General features: G+C 34.9%; 1 protein-coding gene across 3 annotated transcripts in view; it reads left to right on the forward strand.

The window, feature by feature from the left end:
• FBXL5 (F-box and leucine rich repeat protein 5) overlaps positions 1 to 20,659 on the forward strand; it is a 54,639-nt gene extending 33,980 nt beyond the window's left edge. Inside the window, exons 10-12 of one of the 3 annotated variants that reach the window (XM_024119361.2) lie at positions 13,004 to 13,152; positions 19,521 to 19,578; positions 19,862 to 20,659. In XM_024119361.2, coding sequence (XP_023975129.1) covers positions 13,004 to 13,152; positions 19,521 to 19,578; positions 19,862 to 19,874 — 220 coding nt within the window. In that variant the 3' untranslated portion in view covers positions 19,875 to 20,659. Of the gene's footprint in view, positions 1 to 9,188; positions 9,292 to 13,003; positions 13,153 to 19,520; positions 19,579 to 19,861 lie in introns of those variants that run through there. The other 2 variants (XM_024119363.3, XM_028492126.2) reach the window with 2 other exon arrangements.
• The last annotated feature ends 4,139 nt before the right edge of the window (positions 20,660 to 24,798 follow it).

A 24,798-nucleotide genomic window follows, 5' to 3' on the forward strand; every position in this document is an offset into this window, starting at 1 on the left:
TTTCTTTTTCTTCTCTGATTGCCCTGGCTAGGACTTCCAAAACTATGTTGAATAATACTGGTGAGAGTGGACATCCTTATCTTTTTCCTGATCTCAGAGGAAGTGCTTTCAGTTTTTCATCAGAGAACAATGTTTGCTATGGGTTTGTCATATATGGCCTTTATTATGTTGAGGTAAGTTCCCTCTATGCCCATTTTCTGGAGAGTTTTTATGATAAATGGGTGTTGAATTTTGTCAAAAGGTTTTTCTGCGTCTATTGAGATGATCATATGCTTTTTCTTCTTCAGTTTGTTAATATGGTGTATCACATGGATTGACTTGCATATATTGAAGAATCCTTGCATCCCTGGGATAAATCCCACTTGATCATGGTGTATGATCCTTTTAATGTGTTGTTGGAGTCTGTTTGCTAGTATTTTGTTGAGGATTTTTGCATCTATATTCATCAGTGATACATTTCTGTAATTTTCTTTCTTTGTCATATCTTTGTCTGGTTTTGATATCAGGGTGATGGTGGCCTCGTAGAATGAGTTTGGGAGTGTTCCTTCCTCTGCAATTTTTTGGAAGAGTTTGAGAAGAATGGGTGTTAGCTCTTCTCTAAATGTTTGTAGAATTCACCTGTGAAGCCATCTGGTCCTGGACTTTTGTTTGTTGGAAGATTTTTATTCACAGTTTCAACTTCATTACTTGTGATTGGTCTCTTCATATTTTCTATTTCTTCCTGGTTCAGTCTTAGAAGGTTATACCTTCCTAAGAATTTGTCCATTTCTTCCAGGTTGTCCATTTTATTGGCATCAATTTGCTCGTAGTAGTCTCTCAGGATGCTTTGTATTTCTGCAGTGTCTGTTGTAACTTTTCCTTTTTCATTTCTAATTTTATTGATTTGAGTCCTCTCCCTCTTTTTCTTGATGAGTCTGGCTAATGGTTTATCAATTTTGTTTATTTTCTGAAAGAACCAGCTATTAGTTTTATTGATCTTTGCTATTGTTTTCTTTGTTTCTATTTCATTTATTTCTGCTCTGATCTCTATGATTTCTTTCCTTCTACTAACTTTGGGTTTTGTTTGTTCTTCTTTCTTGCACCTAGTTCCTTTAGGTGTAAGCTTAGATTGTTTATTTGAGGTTTTTCTTGTTTCTTGAGGTAGGATTGTATTGCTATAAACTTCCCTCTTAGAACTGCTTTTGCTGCATCCCATAGGTTTTAGATCATCATGTTTTCATTGTAATTTGTCTCTAGGCATTTTTTGATTTCCTCTTTGATTTCTTCAGTGATCTTTTGGTTATTTAAATAATGTATTGTTTAGCCTCCATGTGTTTGTGCTTTTTACGTTTTTTTCCCTGTAATGATTTCTAATCTCATAATGTTGTGGTCAGAATAGATGCTTGATTTGATTTCAGTTTTCTTAACTTTACTGAGGCTTGATTTGTGACCCATGATGTGATCTATCCTGGAGAATGTTCCATGTGCATTTGAGAAGAAGGTGTAATCTGCTGTTTTTGGATGGAATGTCCTATAAATATCAATTAAATCTATCTGGTCTATTGTGTCATTTAAAGTTTGTGTTTCCTTATTAATTTTCTGTCTGGATGATCTGTCCATTGGTGTAAGTGAGGTGGATTGATCCCTTGACCATTATGTAGTGTCCTTTCTTGTCTCTTGTAACATTCTTTATTTTAAAGTCTATTTTGTCTTTTATGAGAATTGCTACTCCAGCTTTCTTCTGATTTCCATTTGCATGGAATATCTTTTTCCATCCCCTCGCTTTCAGTCTGTATGTGTCCCTAGGTCTGAAGTGGGTCTCTTGTAGACAGCATATATATGGGTCTTGTTTTTGTATCCATTCAGCAAGCCTGTGACTTTTGGTTGCAGCATTTAATCCATTCACGTTTAAGGTAATTCTCAATATGTATGTTCCTACTACCATTTTCTTACTTGTTTTGGGTTTGTTTTCATAGGTTCTTTTCTTCTCTTGTGTTTCCCACTTAGAGAAGTTCTTTAGCATTTGTTGTAGAGCTGGTTTGGTGGTGCTGAATTCTTTTAGCTTTTGCTTTTCTGTGAAGGTTCTGATTTCTCCATCGAATCTGAATGAGATCCTTGCCCAGTCGAGTAGTCTTGGTTGTAGGTTCTTCTCTTTCATCACTTTAAATATGTCATGCCACTCCCTTCTAGCTTGTAGAGTTCCTGCTGAGAAATCAGCTGTTAACCTTATGGGAGTTCCCTTGTATGTTATTTGTAGTTTTTCCCTTGATGCTTTCAGTAATTTTTGTTTGTCTTTAATTTTTTCCAATTTGTTTACTATGTGTCTCATCATGTTTCTCCTTGGGTTTATCCTGCCTGGGAGTCTCTGCACTTCCTAGAGTTGGGTGGCCACTTCCTTTCCCATGTTAGGTAAGTTTTCAATTATAATCTCTTCAAATATTTTCTCGGGTCCTTTCTTTCTCTCTTCTCCTTTGGGACCCCTATAATGTGAATGTTGTTGCATTTATTAATGTTGTCCCAGTGGTCTCTTAGGCTCTCTTCATTTCTTTTCATTCTTTTTTCTTTCTTCTGTTCCGTGGCAGTGAATTTCACCATTCTGTCTTCCAGGTCACTATCTGTTCTCTGCCTCAGTTATTCTGGTATTGGTTCTTTCTGGTTTATTTTTCATTTCAGTTGTTGTATTGTTCATATTTGTTTGTTTGTTCTTTAATTCTTCTAATGTCTTTGTTAAACATTTCTTGCATCCTCTCGATCTTTACCTCCATTCTTTTTCCGAGGTCCTGGATCATCTTCACTATCATTATTCTGAATTCTTTTCAGGAAGGTTACCTGTCTACACTTCATTTAGTTGTTTTTCTGGAGTTTTATCTTGTTCCTTCATCTGGTACGTAGCCTTCTGCCTTTTGATCTTGTCTGTCTTTCTGTGAATGTGGTTTTTGTTCTATAGGTTGCAGCATTGTAGTTCTTCTTGTTTCTGCTGTCTGCCCTCTGGTGGATGAGGCTATCTAAGAGGGTTTTGCAAGTTTCCTGATGGGAGGGACTGGTGGTGGGTAGAGCTGGCTGTTGCTGTGGTGGGCAGAGCTCAGTAAAACTTTAATCCGGTTGTCTGCTGATGGGTGGGGCTGGGTTCCCTCCCTGTTGGTTGTTTGGCCTGAGGCGACCCAGCACTGGACCCTACCCAGGCTCTTCAGTGGGTCCGAAGCTGGACTCTGGGGAGGCTCAGGCCAAGGAGTACTTCCCAGAACTTCTGCTGCCAGTGTCCTTGTCCTCACGGTGAGACACAGCCACCCCCCGCCTCTGCAGGAGACCCTCCAACACAGCATGTATGTCTAGTTCAGTCTCCTATGTGGTCACTACTCCTTCCCCTGGGTCCCGATACACACACTATTTTGTGTGTGGCCTTCAAGAGTGGGGTCTCTTTCCCCCGGTGCTGTTGAAGTCCTGCAATCAAATCCCGCTAGCCTTCAAAGTCTGGTTCTCTGGGAATTCCTCCTCCTGTTGCTGGACCCCGAGGTTGGGAAGCCTGATGTGGGGCTCAGAACCTTTACTCTAGTGGGTGGACTTCTTCTGTGGTATAAGTGTTCTCCAGTTTGTGAGTCACCCACCCCGCAGTTATGGGATTTGATTGTATTGTGATTGCACCCCTCCTACCATCTCATTGTGGCTTCTCCTTTGTCTTTGGATGTGGGGTATCTTTTTTGGTGAGTTCCAGTGTCTTCCTGTCAATGATTTTCAGCAGTTAGTTGTGATTCCGGTGCTCTCGCAAGGGGGAGTGAGAGCACGTCCTTCTACTCTGCCATCTTGAACCAGTCCTCCCATTTTAACGATTTTTAAGTGTACAACTCAGTGGCAGTCTGAGTTCCCAATGTTGTATAACATTCAAACATTTCCAAGTTTTTCAGCACTCACAACAGAAAGTTTAACTATCAAGCAATAACTCCTTACTCTTCCAACCGTCCCAGGCTCCCTGCTGTTTTACTTTCTATCTCTATGTATTTGCATCATTTATACAACATAGATACATCATGTGAGTGGAAACATACAGTACTTGTCCTCTGTGTCTGGCTTATTTCACTTAGCATAATGTATTCAGGGTTCATTCATGTTGTAGAATGTATCAGAACTTCATTCCTTATTATAGCTGAATAAAATTCTGTATTTATATACCACATTTTGTTTATCCGTTTGTCATTGATGTCGTCATTGATGTCATCATCGATGGGCACTTGGATTGTTCTCCCTTTTAGCTGTTGTGAATAATGCTGCTGTGAATATTGGCATACAAGTATTTGAGTCCTTGTCATTTTTTCTTTAATTTCTTTAGCAGTGTTTTGCAGTTTTCAGTGTACAAGTCTTTTGCCTTAGTTAATTCTTAAGTATTTTAATTTTTTTGATCCTATTTTAAATGGAATTTTCTTAATTTCTTTTTCAGATTGTTCATTGCTAGCGTATAGAAATACAACTGATTTTTAAAAATTAATTTGTGTATTTTTGACTGTGTTGGGTCTTTGTTGCTGCACGTGGGCTTTGTCTGGTTGTGGAGAGCAGAGGCTACTCTTCGTTGCATTGCGTGGGCTTCTCACTGTAATGGCATTTCTTGTTGCGGAGCATGGGCTTCAGTAGTTGCCGCGCAGAGGCTTAGTTGCTCTGCAGCATGTGGGATCTTCCCAGACCAGGGCTTGAACCCTTGTCCCCTGCATTGGCAGGCGGATTCTTAGTCACTGTGCCACCAGAGAAGTCCCCTAATGTTCCTTTCTTACATTGGTAATTTGAGTCCTCTTTTTTTCTTAGTTATACTAGCTAAATGTCAGTTTTTGATGATCTTTTCAAAGAAACAAAGTTATACTTTCTATGAGTTCAACCTTTTGAAATTTATTAAGCCTTTTTTTGTGGCCAAACGTCCTCTGAGTATTCCATGTGCACTTGAGAAGAATGTGTATTCTCCTGTTTTTAACTGGAATGTTCTCTATATGTTTGGTAGGACTAATCTGTTAATAGTGTAGTTCAAGTTCTCTATTTCCATCTTGATCTTCTGTCCACTTGTTCTATCCATTATTGAAATTGGGGTATTGTATTTCTGACTATTTTTGTAGGACTTTTCATTTTTCCCTTTAGTTTTATCAATTTTGTATCATATATTTTGGGGCTCTGTTGTTAAGTGTGCATATGTTCTCAGTTTGTTTTAATCTTGGTGGAGTGCACCTTTTACCAATATATAATATCCTAATACTCTTTGCCTTTTGTAAACTTTTAAGTCTTTTTTGTTTCGCAGCATTATAGCCACTCTCACTCTGTTTTCGTTACCTTGTTTTTTTGGCCTCACTGTGTGGCATGCAGAATCTTGTTTCCCTGACCAGGGATTGAACCCGTGCCCCCTGCAGTGGAAGCGTGGAGTCTTAACCACTTGACTGCCAGAGAACTCCCCCCTTTTGGTTACTTTTTGCTTGGAGTATCTTTTCTCATGCTTTTACTTTTAACTAAACTCTTAGTGTTTTTGCATCTAAAGTGAGGTCCCTAATAAAGAGTATATAGATGGATCATGTTTTTAAAATTCTCAAGTTAAAAATTTTTTAATATAGTCTGTTAATCTCTGCCTTTCAGGAGGAGAATTTGATGGATTCATTTTTAAAGTAATTACTGATAAAGGAGACTTTACTTATGCCATTTATCTATTTCTTTTCTTTATGTTTTACATGCTTTTGTTCCTCATTTTCTCAGTGACTTCCTCTTTTTATGTTTTGTTTTGTTGTAATATACCATTTGATTCCCTTTTTCTCCATTTTCTTTGTTTTTTAAAGTTATTTTTTTAGTTGTTACCTTAGGGATACAATTAACATCTTGAACTTAAAACAACCTAGTTTGACAACCAGCTTAGTTTCAATCATGTACAAATACTCTACTCTTGACATCTCTGTCTCATCTCCTTTATATTGTTATTGGTACAGGTTACATCTTTATACATTGTGTGCCCTTTAACGTAGATTTATAATTACTGTTTTATGCTTTTGTGTATGCATTTTTAACTAATTGCTTTCTACCTTCAAACAGTATTATACCACTTCACACAGAATGTAAGAATCCTAAAACAGTAATCGCCTGTTCCCCCTCTGCATTCTTTGTGCTGTTTTTGTTATATATTTTATTTCTATATATGTTTTAAACCCTATAATACATTGTTAATATTTTTTCTTTAAACAATTGCCTTTTTTTTTTTTTTTTTTTTTTGGCCACGAGGCATGTGGGATCTTAACTCCCCCACCAGGGATTGAACCCTCACCCCCTGCATTAGAAGGTGAAGTCTTAACCACTGGACTACCAGGAAAGTCCCAAACAATTGTCTTTTAGAAAAAATTAACAAAGAAGTCTTATTTCACCTTTTTTGGCATTCTTCATTCTTTTGTACAGTTTCATGTTTCCATTTGGTATTGTTTTTCTTTTGCCTGCAGAGTTCTCTGTAGTTTTTTGTACTGTTAAGTCTTTTGTCAGTAAACTCTCAGCTCTTGTCTGAAAATCTCTTTATTTCACCTTCATTTTAGAAAGATTTTCACTGTGTATAGAATTCTAAGTTGGTAGTTTTGTTTTAGCACTTTTACGATGTTACATTGTCTTTCATCTTGCATCATTTATGAGAATTGTATTAAATTTTTATCTTTGTTCTTCCATATATTATGTGTTTTTTCTTTAGCTGATTTAAAATTTTATTTCTGCTTTTAATGCAGTTTGCATATGGTATGCCTTGGTGTGGTTATCTTCATTGTTATCTTGCTTGGGGTTTATTGAGATTCTTGGATATGTTATTCCTAGCTTTCATAAAATTGAAAAACAAAATTCAACCATTATTTCCTCAAGTACTTTTTCTCTCCTCTCTATTCTCTTACCCCTGCTTCTTGCTGGGACTAACATGTATGTCAGACTTCTTGATACTGTACTATAGGTCACTTTAATGTAATAGTTCCCTGGACTGTCATGACAAAGTACCACAAGCTAGGTGGTTAGAATGTTAGAAATTTATTCTCTTAGAGTTCTGGGGATTAGAGTTCTATAATCAAGGTGTTGGCCAAACCATGTTCCCTCTGAAACCTTTAAGGGAGCATCCTTTCTTAACTCTTAAAACTTCTTATAGACCCAGGTGTTGCTTGGCTTGTGGCACTATAACCCCAATCTCTGCCTCAGTCTTCACACGGCCATCTCCTTTTTGTGTCTGTATATCTATGTGTCTTCACATGGCATTATCCGTGTGTGTGTGTGTGTGTGTGTGTGTGTGTGTGTGTGTGTGTGTCTAAATATCCCTCTTCTTATGAGGACATCAGTCATATTGGATTAAGGCCCACCGTAATGACCTGATCTTAACTTAATTAAATCTGCAAAGAGCGTATTTCCAACTAAAGTCACATTTATGATACTGAGGGTTAAGACTTCAACATATCTTTTTTTGATGGGGGAGGGAGGGGACACAATTCAACCCATAACACCAGGGCGTTTTTTTCCTTACTGTTTTTGTTCTTTTTTCTCTTGGTGCTTCATTTTGGTTAATCTGGTTGTTCTTCAAGTCCACTACTTTTTGCAATGTCTAATCACTGCTAATCTCATTCAGTGTATTTTTTATTTCAGATATTGTATTTTTCATCTCTAGAAGTTTCATTTGGTACACTTGTGATCCTCCCCAATATATGCATATACACACACATATAAGCACATCAATAATGTATGTAAATGTATTAAAACATACAAAAATACTAATATATAGACATGTTTTTTGTTTCATTATGTTCATATTTTCTTTTAAATCCTTGAGCATATTTAAAATATGAAATCTGTTTTAAAGTCATTATCTACTAATTTCATCATCTTTATCATTTATTGGTCTGTTTCTATTGATTTTTTTTTTCTGATTCTTTGAGTGGTTAGTAGTTTTTGATTGGCTACCAGATAATGTGAATTATACATTGTTGAATTCTGGATTTTGTTGTAGTCTTTTAAAGATTACTACTTTGAATCACTCCCTGGTCTGTATTATTTCTGTAACTTGTATATATTTATACAACTTTTTTTCTTATTGCATGCATTATTAATACTTTAAATGTTTCTTTCTTTGTTTGAGGACAGAGAAATTTTGCATTTTACTGTGTAGGCCGGTGCCTGACATACTTGGGTATTGGTGATAAAAAGTAGACTAGAGTGACCTTTCTAGTATGCATTTCTTATTACTTGTTATTACTCCTTTAAGCATTTCAGTGAGTCCTATTGCCCTTTGGTTAAAGTTCAGATTCTTGGCCCTTGCTTGCCTCTGTAGTTTATATCTTGTTACCTTCTTTAAATCTCTTCCTTTTACTTCCTCACATCTTCACCTCTGCCAAAAAAAGACAGCAAGTAGGTAAACATAAACATAACACACAAACACACAAAACCATCCTTTCTTTAACCATACTCAGCTATTTTCATTTCCTCCAACATACAGGCATACCGTGTTTCATTGTACTTTGCTTTACTGTGCTTTGCAGATAATTGCGTTTTATACAAATTGAAGGTTTGTGGCAACCTTGTATTGAGCAGGGTCTGTCAGTGCCATTTTTCTAACGGTATTTGCTCGCTTCACATCTTTGTGTCACACTTTAATTCTTCAGTATTTCAAAATTCCATTATTATTATATTTGTTATGGTGATCTGTGATCAGTGATCTCTGATGATACTACTGTAATTGTTTTGGAGTGCCACAAACCATGTAAGATGGCAAACTTAATCGATAAATACTGTGAGTGTTCTGACTGCTTCAACTGGCTATTTCCCCATCTCTCTCCATCTTCTCCTGCCACCCTATTTCCTTAGACACAACAGTATTGAAATTAGGCCAATTAATAACCCTACAGTGGCCTCTAAGTATTCAAGTAAAATGAGTCACACATCTCTCACTTTAAATCAAAGTCTAGAAATGATTAAGCTTAGTGAGGAAGGCATGTCAAAAGCCAAGCAAGATAGGCTGAAAGCTAGGTATTTTGCACCAAACAGTTAGCCAAGTTGTAAAAGCAAAGGAGAAGTTCTTGAAGGAAATTAAAAGTGCTACTCCATTAAACACATGAATGATAAGAAAGTGAAACAGCCTTTTTGCTGATAAGGAGAAAGTTTTAGTGGTCTGGTTAGAAGATCAAACTAGCCACTAGTATTCTTTTAAGCCAAAGCCTAATTCACAGCAAGAACCTAACTCTCTTCAGTTCTGTGAAGGCTGAGGTGAGGAAGCTCCAGAAGAAAAGTTGGAAGCGAGCAGAGGTTGGTTCATCAGATTTAAGGAAAGAAGCCATAACATAAAAGTGCAAGGTGAGTACAGAGGAGAAGTCAGTGCCTGGCTTCAAAGGACAGGCTGACTCTTTTGTTAGGGGTTAAATGCAGCTGGTGACTTTGTTGAAGCCAGTGCTTATTTACCATTCTGAAAATCCTAGGGCCCTTAAGAATGATGCTAAATCTACTCTGCTTGTGCTTTGTAAATGAAACCACAAAGCCTGGATGACAGCACATCTGTTTACAACATGATTTACTGAATTTTTAAGCCCACTGTTGAGACCTACTGCTTAGGAAAAAAAAGGTTTCTTTCAAAATACTGCTCAGAGATAATGTACCTGGTCACCCAAGAGCTCTGATGGAGATGTACCATGAGATTAGTGTTTTTTGCTGTTGTTTGTTTTATAAATTTATTTATTTATTTATTTTTCGCTGTGTTGGGTCTTCGTTGCTGTGCACGGGCTTTCTGTTGTTGTGGCAAGTGGGGGCTACTCTTTGTTGCAGTGCGCGGGCTTTTCGTTTCAGTGGCTTCTCTTGTCACAGAGCACAGGCTCTAGGCGTGCGGGCTTCAGTAGTTGGGGCACATGGGCTCAGTAGTTCTGGCTCATGGGCTCTAGAGCGCAGGCGCAGTAGTTGTGGTGCACGGGCTTACTTGCTCCATGACATGTGGGATCTTCCCAGACCAGGGATCGAACCCGTGTCCCCTGCATTGGCAGGCGATTCTTAACCACTGCGCCACCAGGGAAATCCCTGAGATTAATGTTGTTTTCATGCCTCCTAACACAACATCCATTCTGCAGCCCATTGATCCAGGAGGCATTTCAACTTTCAAGTCTTGCTATTTAAGAAATACATTTTGTAAGGCTATGTAGCTGCCTTAGGTAGTGATTCCTCTGAGGCAGCTGGGCAAAGTAAATTGAAAACCTTGAAAGGATTCACCATTCTAAATGCGATGAAGAACATTTGTGATTCTTGGAAACATATCAAAATATCAACATTAACAGGATTTTAGAAGAAATTGATTACAGCCCTCATGAATGACTTTGAGGGGTTCAAGACTTCACTGGAGGAAGTAACTGCAGATTAGAAATAGCAAGAGAACTAGAATTAAAAGTAGAGTATGAAAATGTGACTGAATTATATCTGTGATAAAACTTTAATGGATAAGGAGTTGTTTCTTATGGATGAACAAAGAAAGTGGTTTCTTCCGATGGAATCTACTCCTGGTGAAAATGCTCTGAAGACTTTTGAAGTGGCAACAAAAGATTTAGAATATTACATAAACTTAATTGTTAAAGCAGTGGCAGGGTTTGAAAGTAATTGACTCCAGTTTTGAAAGAAATAGGGTAAAATGCTACAGAGAAATCATTTGTGGAAGGAAGAGTCAGTCAATGCAGCAAAAAAAACCTTCATTGTCTTATTTTAAGAAACTGCCACGGCCACCCCAGCCTTCAGCCACCACGATCAGTCAGCAGCCGTCAACATGGAGGCAAGACCCTCCACCAGCAAAAAGATTATGACTTGCTGCTGAAGGCTCAGATGATACAATAAGTATTTTTAGCAATTAGCAATAAAATAAAGTATTTTTAATTAAGGTATGCATATAGTTTTTTAGACATACTGCTATTGCATACTTAATAGACTACAGTATAATGTAAACAACTTTTTTATATGCACCAGAAAACCAAAAAATTTGTGTGGCTTGCTTTATTGTGATATTCACTTTATTGCGATGGTCTGGAACTCTGCCTGCAATATCTCTGAGGTATGCCTGTACTGTATTTCTCTGTCTTCATACATTTGCATTTGCTCTCTAACAAACGTTTATTGGCTAACTTCTGTTCGTTTCTACCTCCATTCCAGTTTAAATGTCACTTTTTAAGGGAAACCTTTTGTGACCCCCATCCCCCTCCCTCCACCAAGGCCCTTAAATATGTTCCCAGGAGAGCATTCATCATATGATATTTTAACTGCTTGTTTACTTTTGTCTTGTTTGATATCCCACTAGACTCAGTGAGGCCAGTGAATGCATGTACAGTTTATTCAAGTGTATTTGTGATATGAAGTTTTATATTCCATGCAGTCTGTCCTCAGTGTACTGAAAATTTTTGTTTTAGAACATGAAGCAGTTTCTGCTTAGAGATACCTTCTGAGATCTTTTAGACCACTTTTTAGAAGCTGTTTTATTTTTTATTCTGAGCTATTCAACTTTATAGGAAAAAAAGAATCAATAAACTTTAAACAATAGTCTTCCTTTAAAGATGTCTATCTGTAATTACTGTGGCCCAGTCAAGCCACTGAAGTTCTGAACTGCCACTGTTATTCATTTAAACTGTAGGAATGGATCAGGGAATCTATGATTTAAGAAAAAGTCAGTCTTTTTCAGTCAAAATATAAGAAGTATGCATTTAAATCTCTCACGTGTATTGGGGTCTTGATAAGCTCTTTTTGATAGACCAGGTTTTTCTTTTAAACATGCAACGACAAAACATTAAAATGTATGTACTAATCTTTGTCCATCAGTGCCTCTCACTGAATATATAAATATTTCTATAGGTTATTCTAATCTCAGTAGTTTACATACTTTTACTTACCTTTACTTCCTAATTTCCATGTATCTGCATAATCATGCTATTTGTTTTTTTACTAAATTTATTGTATTATTAGTTTTTGGATAGTGCTGTCAAGATAGACTGTCTCTAGTTTTCCCAGTTTTTGCTGTTCTGTATGGAAAACTGATGTTCTCAGTTTTGCTCTTGATATTTTTCAGCTCTGCCATTGTCATTTCAATTTCTCATTTTATCCTTTTTATATAAATTGTTTTTAAAAATTCTTCTAGGGTATGCCATGAAAAGCAATGTTTTCATTTTTACTGAAATGAAATTCACATTAAATTCATTCTTTTAAAGGGTACAAACCAGTGGTTTTAGGATACTTACAAGGTTGGCAACCATTACCACTATCAAATTAGAAACATTTTCATTAAATCAAAAAAAACCCATATACTCATTAGCAGTCATTCTTCATTCCTCCTTGCCCCCAGCCCCTGGTAGCCACTAATTTACTTTGTCTGTCTGTCTATTCTGCTTATTTTGGACATTTCATATAAGTGGAATTACATAGTATGTGGTCTTTTGTGTATGATTTTTTTCACTTAGCACGGTGTTTTCAAGGTTCATGCATGCTGTAGCATGTATCAGTACTTTATGGCTACATGATATTTATAGTAAATTTTGTGTATCCACTCATTGATTAGTGGATATTTGGATTGTTTCCACTTTTTGGATATTATGAATAATACTGCTGTGAACATTTGTTTGCAAGTTTTTCTGTGAACATATATGTTTTCACTTCTCGGGTATATGCTGATTCTGTAACTCTTTGAGGAACTGCCAAACTGTTTAGTAATTTTCTTGATAATTTTTACTCAGACAGTTTAGTAGGAGAGTGAATATTACAATTCCAGGATTCATTATTTCCTTACTGTAAGAATTGAGTTACTGTAATGTTGTTATAAAGAACATTTCATAGACTTGTTTATTGAATGTCTTCAGAAATGTCTCTGTTAAATGTATCCTGCCTAAGGATGAAGTTAGTTGTCATGTTTTATAGAGATACTTTAATTTTTCATTACCAGATTGAGAGGTCTGTTAATAGTCCATTGGGCCATAGGAATACATAAGTTTTCATAGATTTTACAATACATTTTAATTGTTAATATATTCTAATGGTTGAATTGCTTCTCTTACAGGGTTTTGACTCTGGGAGGAGGGCTACCTTATTTGGAGCACCTTAATCTCTCTGGTTGTCTTACTGTAACTGGTGCAGGCCTGCAGGATTTGGTTTCAGCATGTCCTTCTCTAAATGATGAATACTTTTACTACTGTGACAACATTAACGGTAATGCCTTTTAACAATGGGATAATTTTGGAGGAGTTGATTTAAAAATTTTTAACAGTTCTGAAAATTCTTAGGGTTTCTATTTTGTTTCCTAGATTTCTAATTACCAAACATTTTTACTTTCAGGTTTAGTCTGAAAGATAAGTTTTCTTATCTTTCTAAAGATAAGTTTTCTTTTGGAGAGATATCTCAACTATCCATTCTGCCAGATTTTAGAAATATGTAATAGTTTAATCAATCCAAAGTGATAAGTTTTTATAGAATTACTAAAATTCTTATAAAATTTTGGGAAATTCCTCTAGAGTGGAAGAGCACTCATTAACAATACAGAGTACTGCTGTTCTAGATACACCTAATTCTTAGGGATGATAGAGTCAGTTTTCTTGTAGGACAAGAAAACTTCATAATGTAGTAGAAAAAGGAGGACTTTGGTAATGTGAACTCCTCAGGGACCCTGAATCTGGTTCCAAATAAATCTCTTGGAAGATTGAGGAGGATGGTGAGTGTGGTATTGGGAAGAGGCTGAGGTGCTTTAAATGTGATTAAAATTCCTATAGTATTATGGAGATTGATCCCTGAACCTACTTTTAACAATCATCAGGTAAACATTTCGTAATTTTTTTGTTTTGTTTTATTTTTTAAGCCTATTCCTGCCCTGCAATGGGACTGTTTAATGTGCTTTTTCAAAGTACGTTCAGTGCCCTGTTGGGCATTTGATAATCACTGGTAGAGACTGAAGTCCTGAAGCATAAAAAGCTGCTCCTCAATTATTAGTAAGCAAGTCAACCTCCTATATTTATAATTGGAAAAAATTTACATGGTTCAGATTCTACTGTGTCTTTTTACATCGTGTATTGTTATTTTTGAGAGTCCAGTTCATCTTAAGATCATGGGAAGATAAACGGAGTCTCTCAGGCAGAAAAATTGACAGATGCCAGCAAGACTAGAGGAATAGTATCTTCTTTAACGACATACCAGTAGGCAGAGAAGTTAGCAAATCTGCTGTTTCTCAGAGATTAGATTTTTCTTAAAATGTCTATGAAGAGACAGGAGATAGCAACTCTTTTGTTTCTTGAATCAGATTGGTGATGCAGGAGATGACCTCCCATGTTCTTGAAATAGCAGCACTAACTTCGAGCATTTCTTTGCTCTCTATTGCCTTTAGTGTATAAGAAGGAATGGGGAAAATTAACTAAAATGTTGCAACCTGCTAAGTGTACAAAAGAAAGTGTGAGTGCTACAGTGCAGCACTTGCTTCTTTGGGGGATGCAATGAAGATATATATTTTTTAATACACGGTTATGTCATTGTAGGTTCACTGTTGTACTTACTAAGGCTTATAGGATATATCATGAAAAGTAATCAGTAAGCAATTATTTTTTGTAAGAAAAACACCTTGGTAGGTTGCATTTGAATTGTCTACACTGATTTCAGCATAGGTTATGCTGGTGGGAATAAATCTCAGAACCTAATTTGTTATACTTATTTTGGGGTATATAGATGTTACTGGATTGGTGGGGGGATTGGGTTTCACTTCATTTTTATGATCTGCCTACTATTTTTGTGTGTGTGTGGTTTTTTAAAAAAACTTCTTGAAATAATTTAGGTGTTGGGATAAAGTTAAATACTTAAAAACTTTTGCACTTTGTTAGTATGTTAGAATTTGTTTCATCTTGGCTGGTTTTGAATATATAAGTATTAAAGTGTTCCAAAGGAGCTGCTACATTCTTTTTGTTGAATGTTAAGATTTTAATTAGTGGTAATTTTCAATAAATGAATTTTAATGAACATATCTGACTTTAAAATGTTTGAAAGGAAATTGACCGTGCTTGTATAATCCAATACCAAGTCTCCTTTTACAGCTTCTTAAAGCATGATTTGGGGGAAATGGAAATCCTTTAAAGTTTCCAGGGTGACTTGTCATGTGAACTTATGTTGCAGAGTTCCAGCCAGTTGCTCTTAAAGCAATGCCCTGATACAGTCTTCCTTAAAAGGCCATTTGGACACTAGAAAGTGTTAGAATAAAGTTGCATTGTATCCAGTTTTGCAAGATGACACGGGATTCATCCAGTATCTTTCATTACAATTCAACTTGTACAATAAACACTTAGTGACTGTAAATATTTAGCTCCCTTTTTATTATTATTTTTATTATTTCTGAAAGTAGTCAGTATTTTTATACATGTTCTTAAACTAATAGGGAGCATATTTAGGTGACACATTATATTTTAATATTTGAGAGTAACACTTAACTAAAAATGTATTTTGTCAAAAGAGAGTTTACATAGTTAACTACCAGGTTACTAACTAAAAGGAGTAAATGCTGATAAATAATATTCATTAACTAAAAAGTGATAAGTAAAACAAAATTTTCTGTTTCCTAAGCATTAGCAGAGATTTTGGAGAAGATAAATTAGTAATCAGATATTCAAACAGTGTCTGCTGTGAGCAAGACACTGTACTAAGCATTAACATAAAATGCCATTTTTATCCTTCTTAATGATTCTTCATGACATTTAAATTTGTTATTTGATTGATAAAAAAGTTAAGATTTAAGTATAAAAAAAGGCTTCTTAGCCCTAACATTAAAAAATTCCTTGTCATTTAAGAAGTGTTAGATGGAATTGCCTAGTTTTAGAGCTCTGAAGAACATTTGAACAATGATAGCAAATAAAGTTGTACTGATTTGCATTTCAATGTATGTTTAATTTACGAATTAAGATAGATTAGATCAGTAGGTGACACAGTTTCAGATGATTTGCTCTCTTATGTTTCTAATTTAAGTTAAAGAGGAATTAAAGGTAAGTGAAGGTAAGTGCAGATATACAGCAAAAGTAATATGCTTAAAATCTAGGAAAAACAAACAACTCAGTAATAAAAATTTGGGAAAATAACAATAGCTACCATTATAGCTCTTCTTAACTAATATTTTAAAAAATGCCTTCTTACAAAATTTATTTTTACCATGCATTTAAAGATTTTATTTAATGATTATGCAAATGTTATTTTTCTGTTTTCTTTATTATCCTTTACTGTAATTTAGCCCTCATCTGTTATAACCATTGGGTTTATTATCTCATATCAAGATCGACATTTACTGGTGATAAGTCAAATGTTTACCTTTGAAATTCTGTGTCTATGGAAGCACAGCTCTCTACTTGAGATATTTGGCAACCCAACATATCTTAGTCATGTTTCTTTCCAGTTCTACCTCACTTTTTCTGTTGCCTATTTATTCTGTTGTCCATTTATTCCCTTTCCTAAATAGTCCTTCTGTGATGCTTAAGGGTCTTAACTGTTAACATTGCTTATGATTTCCATGCTTTGGAAATTGCTTTCTCCCTTGTTTTCTACAGTATGAAACTAACTTACAAACAGCGGTTGTCTTCACTTTTGCTTTGCCCTAGGCCTTCAACAAAATAAAACCCATTCATGGATGATATCACTTTTATGGATTTTTAGGATCAGTCACCTGGAATGTCATTCACCTTATGATGGGATTGTAGTTTTGAGGTAGTTAGTATTACAGTTGTTGGTTAAGTATAATTTATGCCCTTAGATTTCCATTGAAACTAAGATATTCTGGTGTGTATCTGAGAAAGGGAGCACATTTTATAGCAATATGAGTGTGAACTTTGTTTTGTGATGAATAAGGAATTGCTGACAAGATATCAGGATAGGGTTACTTTCTACCTAATATAGGACACATATTTTTATTCCTACATTTTTCTTCCCGTATTATCCCTACTTCCATCCCTTAGACTTTGAGAGCAAAAAGTGACTCAGGTCACCAGAGTGGAGACTGAGGATCCTGGGCCTCTGTTTTTGGGGGAGGTTGGTGAAAAACTGTGTAGTACAGGCATACCTCGGAGATATTGTGAGTTTGGTTCCAGACCACCATAATAAAGTGAATATTGCAATAAAGTGAGCCACGTGAATATTTTGGTTTCCCAGTGTATATAAAAGTTATATTTGCACTGTACTGTAGTCTATTAAGTGCAAAAGCATTGTCAAAAAAAAGCAATGTACATACTTTAAAAATACTTTTTTGCTAAAAAATTTTAACCATCATCTGAGCCTTCAGTGAGTCATAGTAGTAACATTAAAGATCACTGATCACAGATGACCATAACAAATATAATAATAATGAAAAAGCTTGAAATATTGTGAGAATTACCAAAATGTGCCAGAGACAAGAAGTGAGCAAATGCTGTTGGAAAAATGGTGCCAATAGACTTGCTCAGTGCAAGGTTGCCACACACCTTTAGTTTGTAAAAAATGCAGTATCTGCAAAGTGCAATAAAGTGAAGCACAATTAAATGAAGTATGCCTGTGTTTGGAAAAATATGCATCTTTTGATTAGATTCCTTGATCCAGTTGGCTCCTTTGAGGCTCCCATTTAATCTTCTCTCTTGAAAACCAGTAGCATACTTTACTTTGATTGCTTTCAGCCATCGCTTATGATTTTTCCCTAGGCCACTGATTTCAGTATAAAATTTCTTCCTTACCTTTCTGTCCTTTTAAAAATAGGAGTATAGACATTTTGAAGTATTGTAGGGAGTTTCAGTTTGGAATATTGTACCAAAGTCTCCATGTCTCTTTCCTCATATTTCTCCCTTTCAAAAAAGTTAGAATAGAATTATATACTGAGAAAATGATAGATATGTTTTTGCAAAAGCCACCAGTTTAAGCATTTCATCACAGGGACTGTGTCAGGGCAGGGCAATGATAGTGAGGTAGGAGATTGGCTCTTGGAGAAAGGCTCTACTAGGTGATTGGCAGGCAAAGCAGTAACCAGTGCAAGGGGTGAGGAAAGGCAAGCTAAGAAGGGAAGGTGGGGAATATCAGTTAAAGCTGAAAATGTATTCAAAGGGAGAACCTGGTCAGAGGTTGTCAGTGCGAGAAGATTTTCAAACCACAGGATTTCAAACCACTAGAGCATTTCTAATATCTGATAGTATGTACTAAGAAATTTCATTTTGACTCTTTAAGATGACTAGCATTGTGTCTTAAGAGAAAATAGTCTTAACAAAAATGCTACTTTTTGAATTTTAAGTATTTGACACATTTAACTTTTCATTTTCAAAATAGAATAGATTTTAATTTTGATTATATAAAAAAATAAGCTTGTGGTAGTTCAATTTTATATTTGAAATGACTTTAAACTTTTATTATGGAACATTTTAAATATATAAACATAATAATATGAAGAAGCTTTATGGATCATTGGCTTCAGCACTTATAAACCTGTGGCCAATCTTTTTTCATATACCATTGCCCATTCCCATACCTGCTCCCCGTATCCCAGGCATTATATTACTTTAAAAGTTAAGCATAAGTATTTGAAAATAAATGAAATCATAAGCTATTGCAGTTCCACTATGCTTGTAAAGTTCATTAGTTTCTTTTCTTACTTAAAGATACATTATTATTTCCATTAGTGAAATATATGGATGCTATACTTCATTGATTGTATATCCTGAGAAATTAGTCCTTTGTATTTTGTATATTGCCATTTCAGGAATACAAAAAAAAGTTAAATTCTGGTAAATAAGTGTGTTCTATGTGTTTATTTGCAAGTAGTTATTTTCTATGTTGGTATTAGCATAATTGCCTTCTTTTGCAATGGATTGCTACTTCAAAAAAAACAAAGCTAATTTAACATATTTTTCTAAGTTAGTCTTGATATCATTCCAGGGTACCGTGATTTTTCAATTATAATCCGTTTGATAAAATAAATATTATTTTCTATAATTAAATTATATTTCATGTACTTTTATGGTCCTTACATATCAAAAATGCAAGTATTTTGGTTCTAATTGATGAAAGAACTAATTAACTTTGTTCATGGTGCAGACATACTGAAAGGCTTCAATATAGTTAAAATGTCTTTTTCCACATTTGCTTGCCTTTATGAAAACTGTGATTCATTCAGAGTACTTGACATTTGAATATGCGCCATGATATCTCTTTGATACTTTCTAATTCTCAGCTATGTTCCCTAATGGATCTTTTAATCTAGTGTCTGGGTAGCATAATGTGATTGGAATAAAATGTCAGTTATTCCACAAATGTATTATTACTTTTCTTTGTAATTGAATCATAATTTTTATTATGTCTTAGATATGTTTTAAATTATTCATTCATTACATATTTAATTCTGGAAGATAATTTCATCTAACCGTATCACATGACTTATTTTGGGTACAGATGTTAAGTAACAATATGGCAAATATGTTAAGGCTATATCTACGTAGTTTGCTTTTAGCAAAAATTTTGAATATAATATTTATTATAATTGCTCAATACTGGATTCTTTAGCTTATCTATTACAGATAAGGTTGTTTTTGTCTTAATTATATTTCTAGGAAAGATGTTCATGATACAAGAAATCCATTGTGAAGTTATCCTGGCAGTCTTGCTTCTGTGGGTTATCACTTTTCTTCTTGGATTTTTTATTTTGTAAGATTTGTTGTCAAAAAATTACTTCTTTTCATTCTTCTTTTTCATTTACCTATATTAATTAAAGTCAAACTGCTGTTGGTGATTTTTGTGCTGAATAATTTTTTATACACATTGTGGGATTTTACTTCTGTGTTCCAAATGTATTATTAGTTAAAAAAAAATAAGTGTTTTACTTCTTTCATTAGCAAGATTATTTTTGTGTGATAAGAAATTCCTCCTTTCACACTTTTCTGTTTTCATACAGGTCCTCATGCTGACACCGCCAGTGGATGCCAGAATTTGCAGTGTGGTTTTCGAGCCTGCTGCCGCTCTGGCGAATGACCCTTGACTTCTGACCTTTGTCTACTTCATTTAGCTGAGCAGGCTTCCTTTCATGCACTTTACTTATAGCACATTTCTTGTGTTAATCATCCCTTTTTGAGTGTGACTTGTTTTGGCCCCATTTCTTACAGCCTCGGAAATCTTAATTTACCAGTGAATTGTACAGTGTTGTTTCTCCTGCAAATCATATTTTTGTTTTAGAAAGGGATTAGGTCTTTTCATAGGGTGAGAACAATTTTATCAGATTTCTTTTAAACTAAATATTTTGAAAAAAATGTCACTAATGCCATGCCATTTAAAGTATTTTTTAGCTTATTTTGAGTTTTGAAGTCAATGGGTTATTGATTCTCTTCATAGATAAACACTGTACCAAGTCTTGCAGATCTTTTCAGACATACATTTTTGAAGTTTTATTTTCAGAGACTGCACATTTTGGAAACCAGTCTCTTTTCCATGTTTCCTTTATTTGAACAATTCTCAGAGGGCCAATTCAAACATATCCACATATAAGATTCTTTAAGATTATAAAATAAATTGGCTTCTTGGTGTTAGCTCAGGGAGCTGGCACAGCACCAGTGTCTTTGTATTCGCTTTCTTCAAAGACCCCTGGTTCCCACCACTGTCCATAAATTGTCACATTTGGGGGAGGGGTTTTTAAAAGTTCCACAGTCATTTGAAGAAATGTATAAATAAAATCTACTTTGAGGACTTTACCAAGTAATTTCTTTTGTGTTTTGATTTTGTTGTAAATCTCAATCCAGGGTTACTTTACTGTGAAATAGGACTAAATAGGTCTTTTGAACTCCCATGAAATCATGACCCTGACAAATGAATAGTTTTAGGCAGATACCTGATTTTATTGAGCTGAATTGTCTTTTTGAAATTTATTGTGCAGTAGTCAGAATTTGAATTTGTAAGCTTATCTTCATTGCTGTTTGAAATAATAATTGGAATGGAGACCTGTTATTCAGAAAGGCACATATTGAGTCAATTTTATGTCATGCTATGTATAATTTATGTCACAAAGAAGAGAATAGTCAGCAGCATGCCATCTATTTTTATAAATATCTGTCAGGCTGTGGAAGAGGAGGTAGTCTTGCAGTTATGTTCTTTGTGGTCCCAGGTATTTTTTGTTTGTTTTATTGAGGAAGAGGAAGAGTAGGAAAGATATAAACTATAGATAGACAGATTTCAGTTCAGGCTAAGAGAAAACTATTTTACACAGAGTTGTCTAAAGATGAAGGAAGAAACATTTAATGAGAAAATAAATGCGAAGTCACTCTGCTTTTAAATTTAACTAACGTTTGAACTAAATACTGTGAGGGAAGATCACCTCTAAGGAAGGACATCTAATGACTCTGAAATTTCACTTTTCTCTAAGAGTTCTCTCATTTTGATTCCATTGCTGTTAACATTTGTGAAATATAAGATGGAACCCCTCAAGTTTCTTGTATGGAGGATAGGGCAGCTGTAGAAGCAGACCATCTTAACCTTTAAGTTTGTGTCTCTTAGCTTAAGTCCTCATGCCTCTTGTGGCACTACTGCGCCTAGCTGCCTCCTTTAAAAGTCTGGCCTAAGCACAAAGGAAAAAAACGTTCTGGATTCCCTTAGAGAACTTGAGAGGAAATCTGAGTTTAGTGAACAGTTACAGGGTCACAAGTTTTATTTTGTAGGTTGACTGTTTTGTTGTTACTGTACTTTTATTTCCTTAAGTGTTTAATAAAGTTTATTTGAAAAGTTGACATCAGGGACTATTTCAAGAAAACAAACTAAAATAAGTCTTCTGGAGTGACTCCCATCCAACTGCATGGTAAAATTAGTCATCTATAACCAGGTCCCAAGTCATCCAGGGAGTACTCAAGTTGATACCCATGTAATCAGAAAACAGTGTAATATTTGGGGAGTAAAATTTTTGATAATACTTAATGGAAAAAATCATGATTAAATGGTATTTTGGGACTTGGCTTAAATGTTATTCTTCATAAATTAATTATTTTGAGCAGCTAATTTCCCAGGGGTTCCAGGTAATTGAGGTGCCCCCCTTTTGCCTTGTCCTGTGCTACTTGGTGTTAGAAAACCATTAAATAGGACTTGGCAGTCTTGAACCAAACTGACTTCAACATGTGAGCACATTGCATGTGGAAACTCACTGTTTTTCTACCACCCCCACTACCCCCACCCATTTCATGGGGAGATGGCATAATCTGTATTTAATTTTAAAATATTACTGCTGTTTCCATTATTAAGGATAGTTAATGCTTTAAAATTTCTTCTAAATTTATTTTTCATTGAAATATAGTTGATGTACAATATTATGTTACTTTCAAGTGTACTGTGTAATGAATGACCTGACACTTGCATACATTATGAAATGATCACTGTGGTAAGTCTGGTAACCATCTCTACTTATATAAAGTTATTACTGTATTATTGACCATATTCCTTATGCTATATATTACATCCCCGTGACTTATATAACAGGGTTTGTACCTCTTAATCTCCTTCACCTACTTCCCCTACCCTCCTCCCTTCTTGCAACCACTGGTTTGTTTTCTGTATCTATGAGACTGTTTTTGTTTTGTTTTTTAGATTCCACATATAAGTAAAATCATGTTATATTTGTCTTCCTCTGTCTGACTTATTTCACTTAGTATCCTCTAGATCCATCCATGTTGTCTCAAGTGGCAAGATTCTTTTTTAATGGCTGAGTAATATCATATATACGTATATATGTATGTATATATATATATATACATATATATGTATGTATCTTCTTTATCCATTTATCTTTCCATGGACTCTCAGGTTGCTTCCATCTTGTGGCTATTATAAATAATGCCAAAAATTTATATTATTTATAACTTATATTATTAAATTATATATAATTATATAATATAATAATTAAGTATCAATTAATTATAAATAATTATGTTAGTTTTATAATTAATGTAATTAAATATAAAACAATAGTAATTATATTTATGTTATTTTTAATGATATAAATAATGCAGCAGTGAACATTGGAGTGCATATAACTTTTTGAATTAGTGTTTTTGTTTTCTTTGGATAAATACTCAGAAGTGAAATTGCTGACAGTTCTATTTTTAATTTTTTGAGGATTCTCCATACTGTTTTCCATAGGGGCTGCACCAATTTGCAATCCCACCAGTAGTGCATGAGGGTTCACTTCTCTCCACATCTTTACCAACACTTGTTATTTGTTGTCTTTTTGTTGGCAGCCATTCTCACAGGTGTGAGGTGGTATCTCATTGTGGTTTTGATTTGCATTTCCCTGGTAATTAATGATGTTGAGCATATTTTTATGTGTCTGTTGGCCATCACTGTGTCTTCTTTGGAAAAATGTCTATTCAGGTCTGCTGCCCATTTTTTAATCTGGTTGTTTTTTTTGATGTCAAGTTGTATGAGTTCTTTGTATATTTTGGATATTAACCCTTTGTCAAATATATCATTTGCAAATATCTTCTCCCATTCAGTAGGCTACCTTTTTGTTTTGTTGAGAGTTCTTTTTGTTTTTTTGCATGCAAAAGCTCTTTAGTTTGATGCAGCCCCATTTGCTTATTTTTGCTTTTATTGCCCTTGCCTGAGGAGACATATCCCAGCTATTGGTAAGACCAGTGTCAAAGAGCATACTGCTGTGTTTTCTTCTGGGAGTTTTATGGTTTCGGGTCCTTACATTTAAGTCTTTAATCCATTTTGAGTTTATTTTTGTATTTGTTGTGAGAAAGTAGTCCAGTTTGATTCTTTTTTAATGTAGCTCTCCAGTTTTCCCAATACTGTTTATTGAAGAGGACGTCTTTTTCCCATTTATATTCTTGCCTCCTTTGTCATAGATTAATTGATCATATAAGTGTGAATTTACTTCTGGATTCTGTTCTGTTCCATTGATCTGTGTGTCTGTTTTTTATGCCAGCACCATACTGTTTTGATTACTGTAGCTTTGTAGTATGGTTTGAAGTCAGGAAGCCTGATACCTCCAGCTTTGTTCTTCTTTCTCATGATTGTTTTGGCTGTTCAAGGTCTTTTGTGTTTCCATTCAATTTTAGGATTGTTTAGTTTTGTGACAAATGCTATTGGTATTTTGGCAGAGAGAGATAGCATTGAATGTAGTAGGGTCATTTTAACAATATTAATTCCTCCAATTCATGAGTATGGTATATCTTTCTATTTGTGTTTTCTTCAATTTCTTTCATCAGTGTCTTATAGTTTTCCAAGCTATACCCACCTTAAATGGATGTTGAATTTTGTCAAAAACTGTTTCTGCGTCTCTTGAAGTGATCATATGATTTTTATTGTTCAGTTTCTTAAGGTTATCACGTTTATTGATTTGCAGATATTGAATCATCCTTGCATCCCTGGGATAAATTCCACTTGATCATGGTGTACAATTCTTTTAACATTGTTGAATTTGGTTTGCTAATACTTTCTTGAGGATTTTTGCATCTATGTTCATCAGTGACATTGGCCTGTCATTTTCTTTTGCATGTGTTGTCTTTGGTTTTGGTATCAAGGTGATGCTGTCCTTGTAGAATGAGTTTGGAAGCATTTTTTTCCTCTGCAGTTTTTTGGAATCGTTTGAGAAGGATGGATGTTAACTCCTCTTTAAATTTTTGGTGGAATTCACCAGTGAAGCCATCTGGTCCTGGACTTCTGTTTGCTGGGAGTTTTTTTGGTTACTGATTCAGCTTCATTACTGGTAATTGGTCTTTTTATATTTTCTGTTTCTTCCTAATTTAGTCATGGGATATTGTACATTTCTAGGAATTCCATTTCTTTTAGGTTGTCCATTTTATTGGCATATCTTTGTTCTCAATATAATCTCCTACGATTCTTTGTGTTCCT

Source organism: Physeter macrocephalus, chromosome 7 (assembly GCF_002837175.3).
Source record: "Physeter macrocephalus isolate SW-GA chromosome 7, ASM283717v5, whole genome shotgun sequence".
NCBI classification, from domain to species: domain Eukaryota; kingdom Metazoa; phylum Chordata; class Mammalia; order Artiodactyla; family Physeteridae; genus Physeter; species Physeter macrocephalus.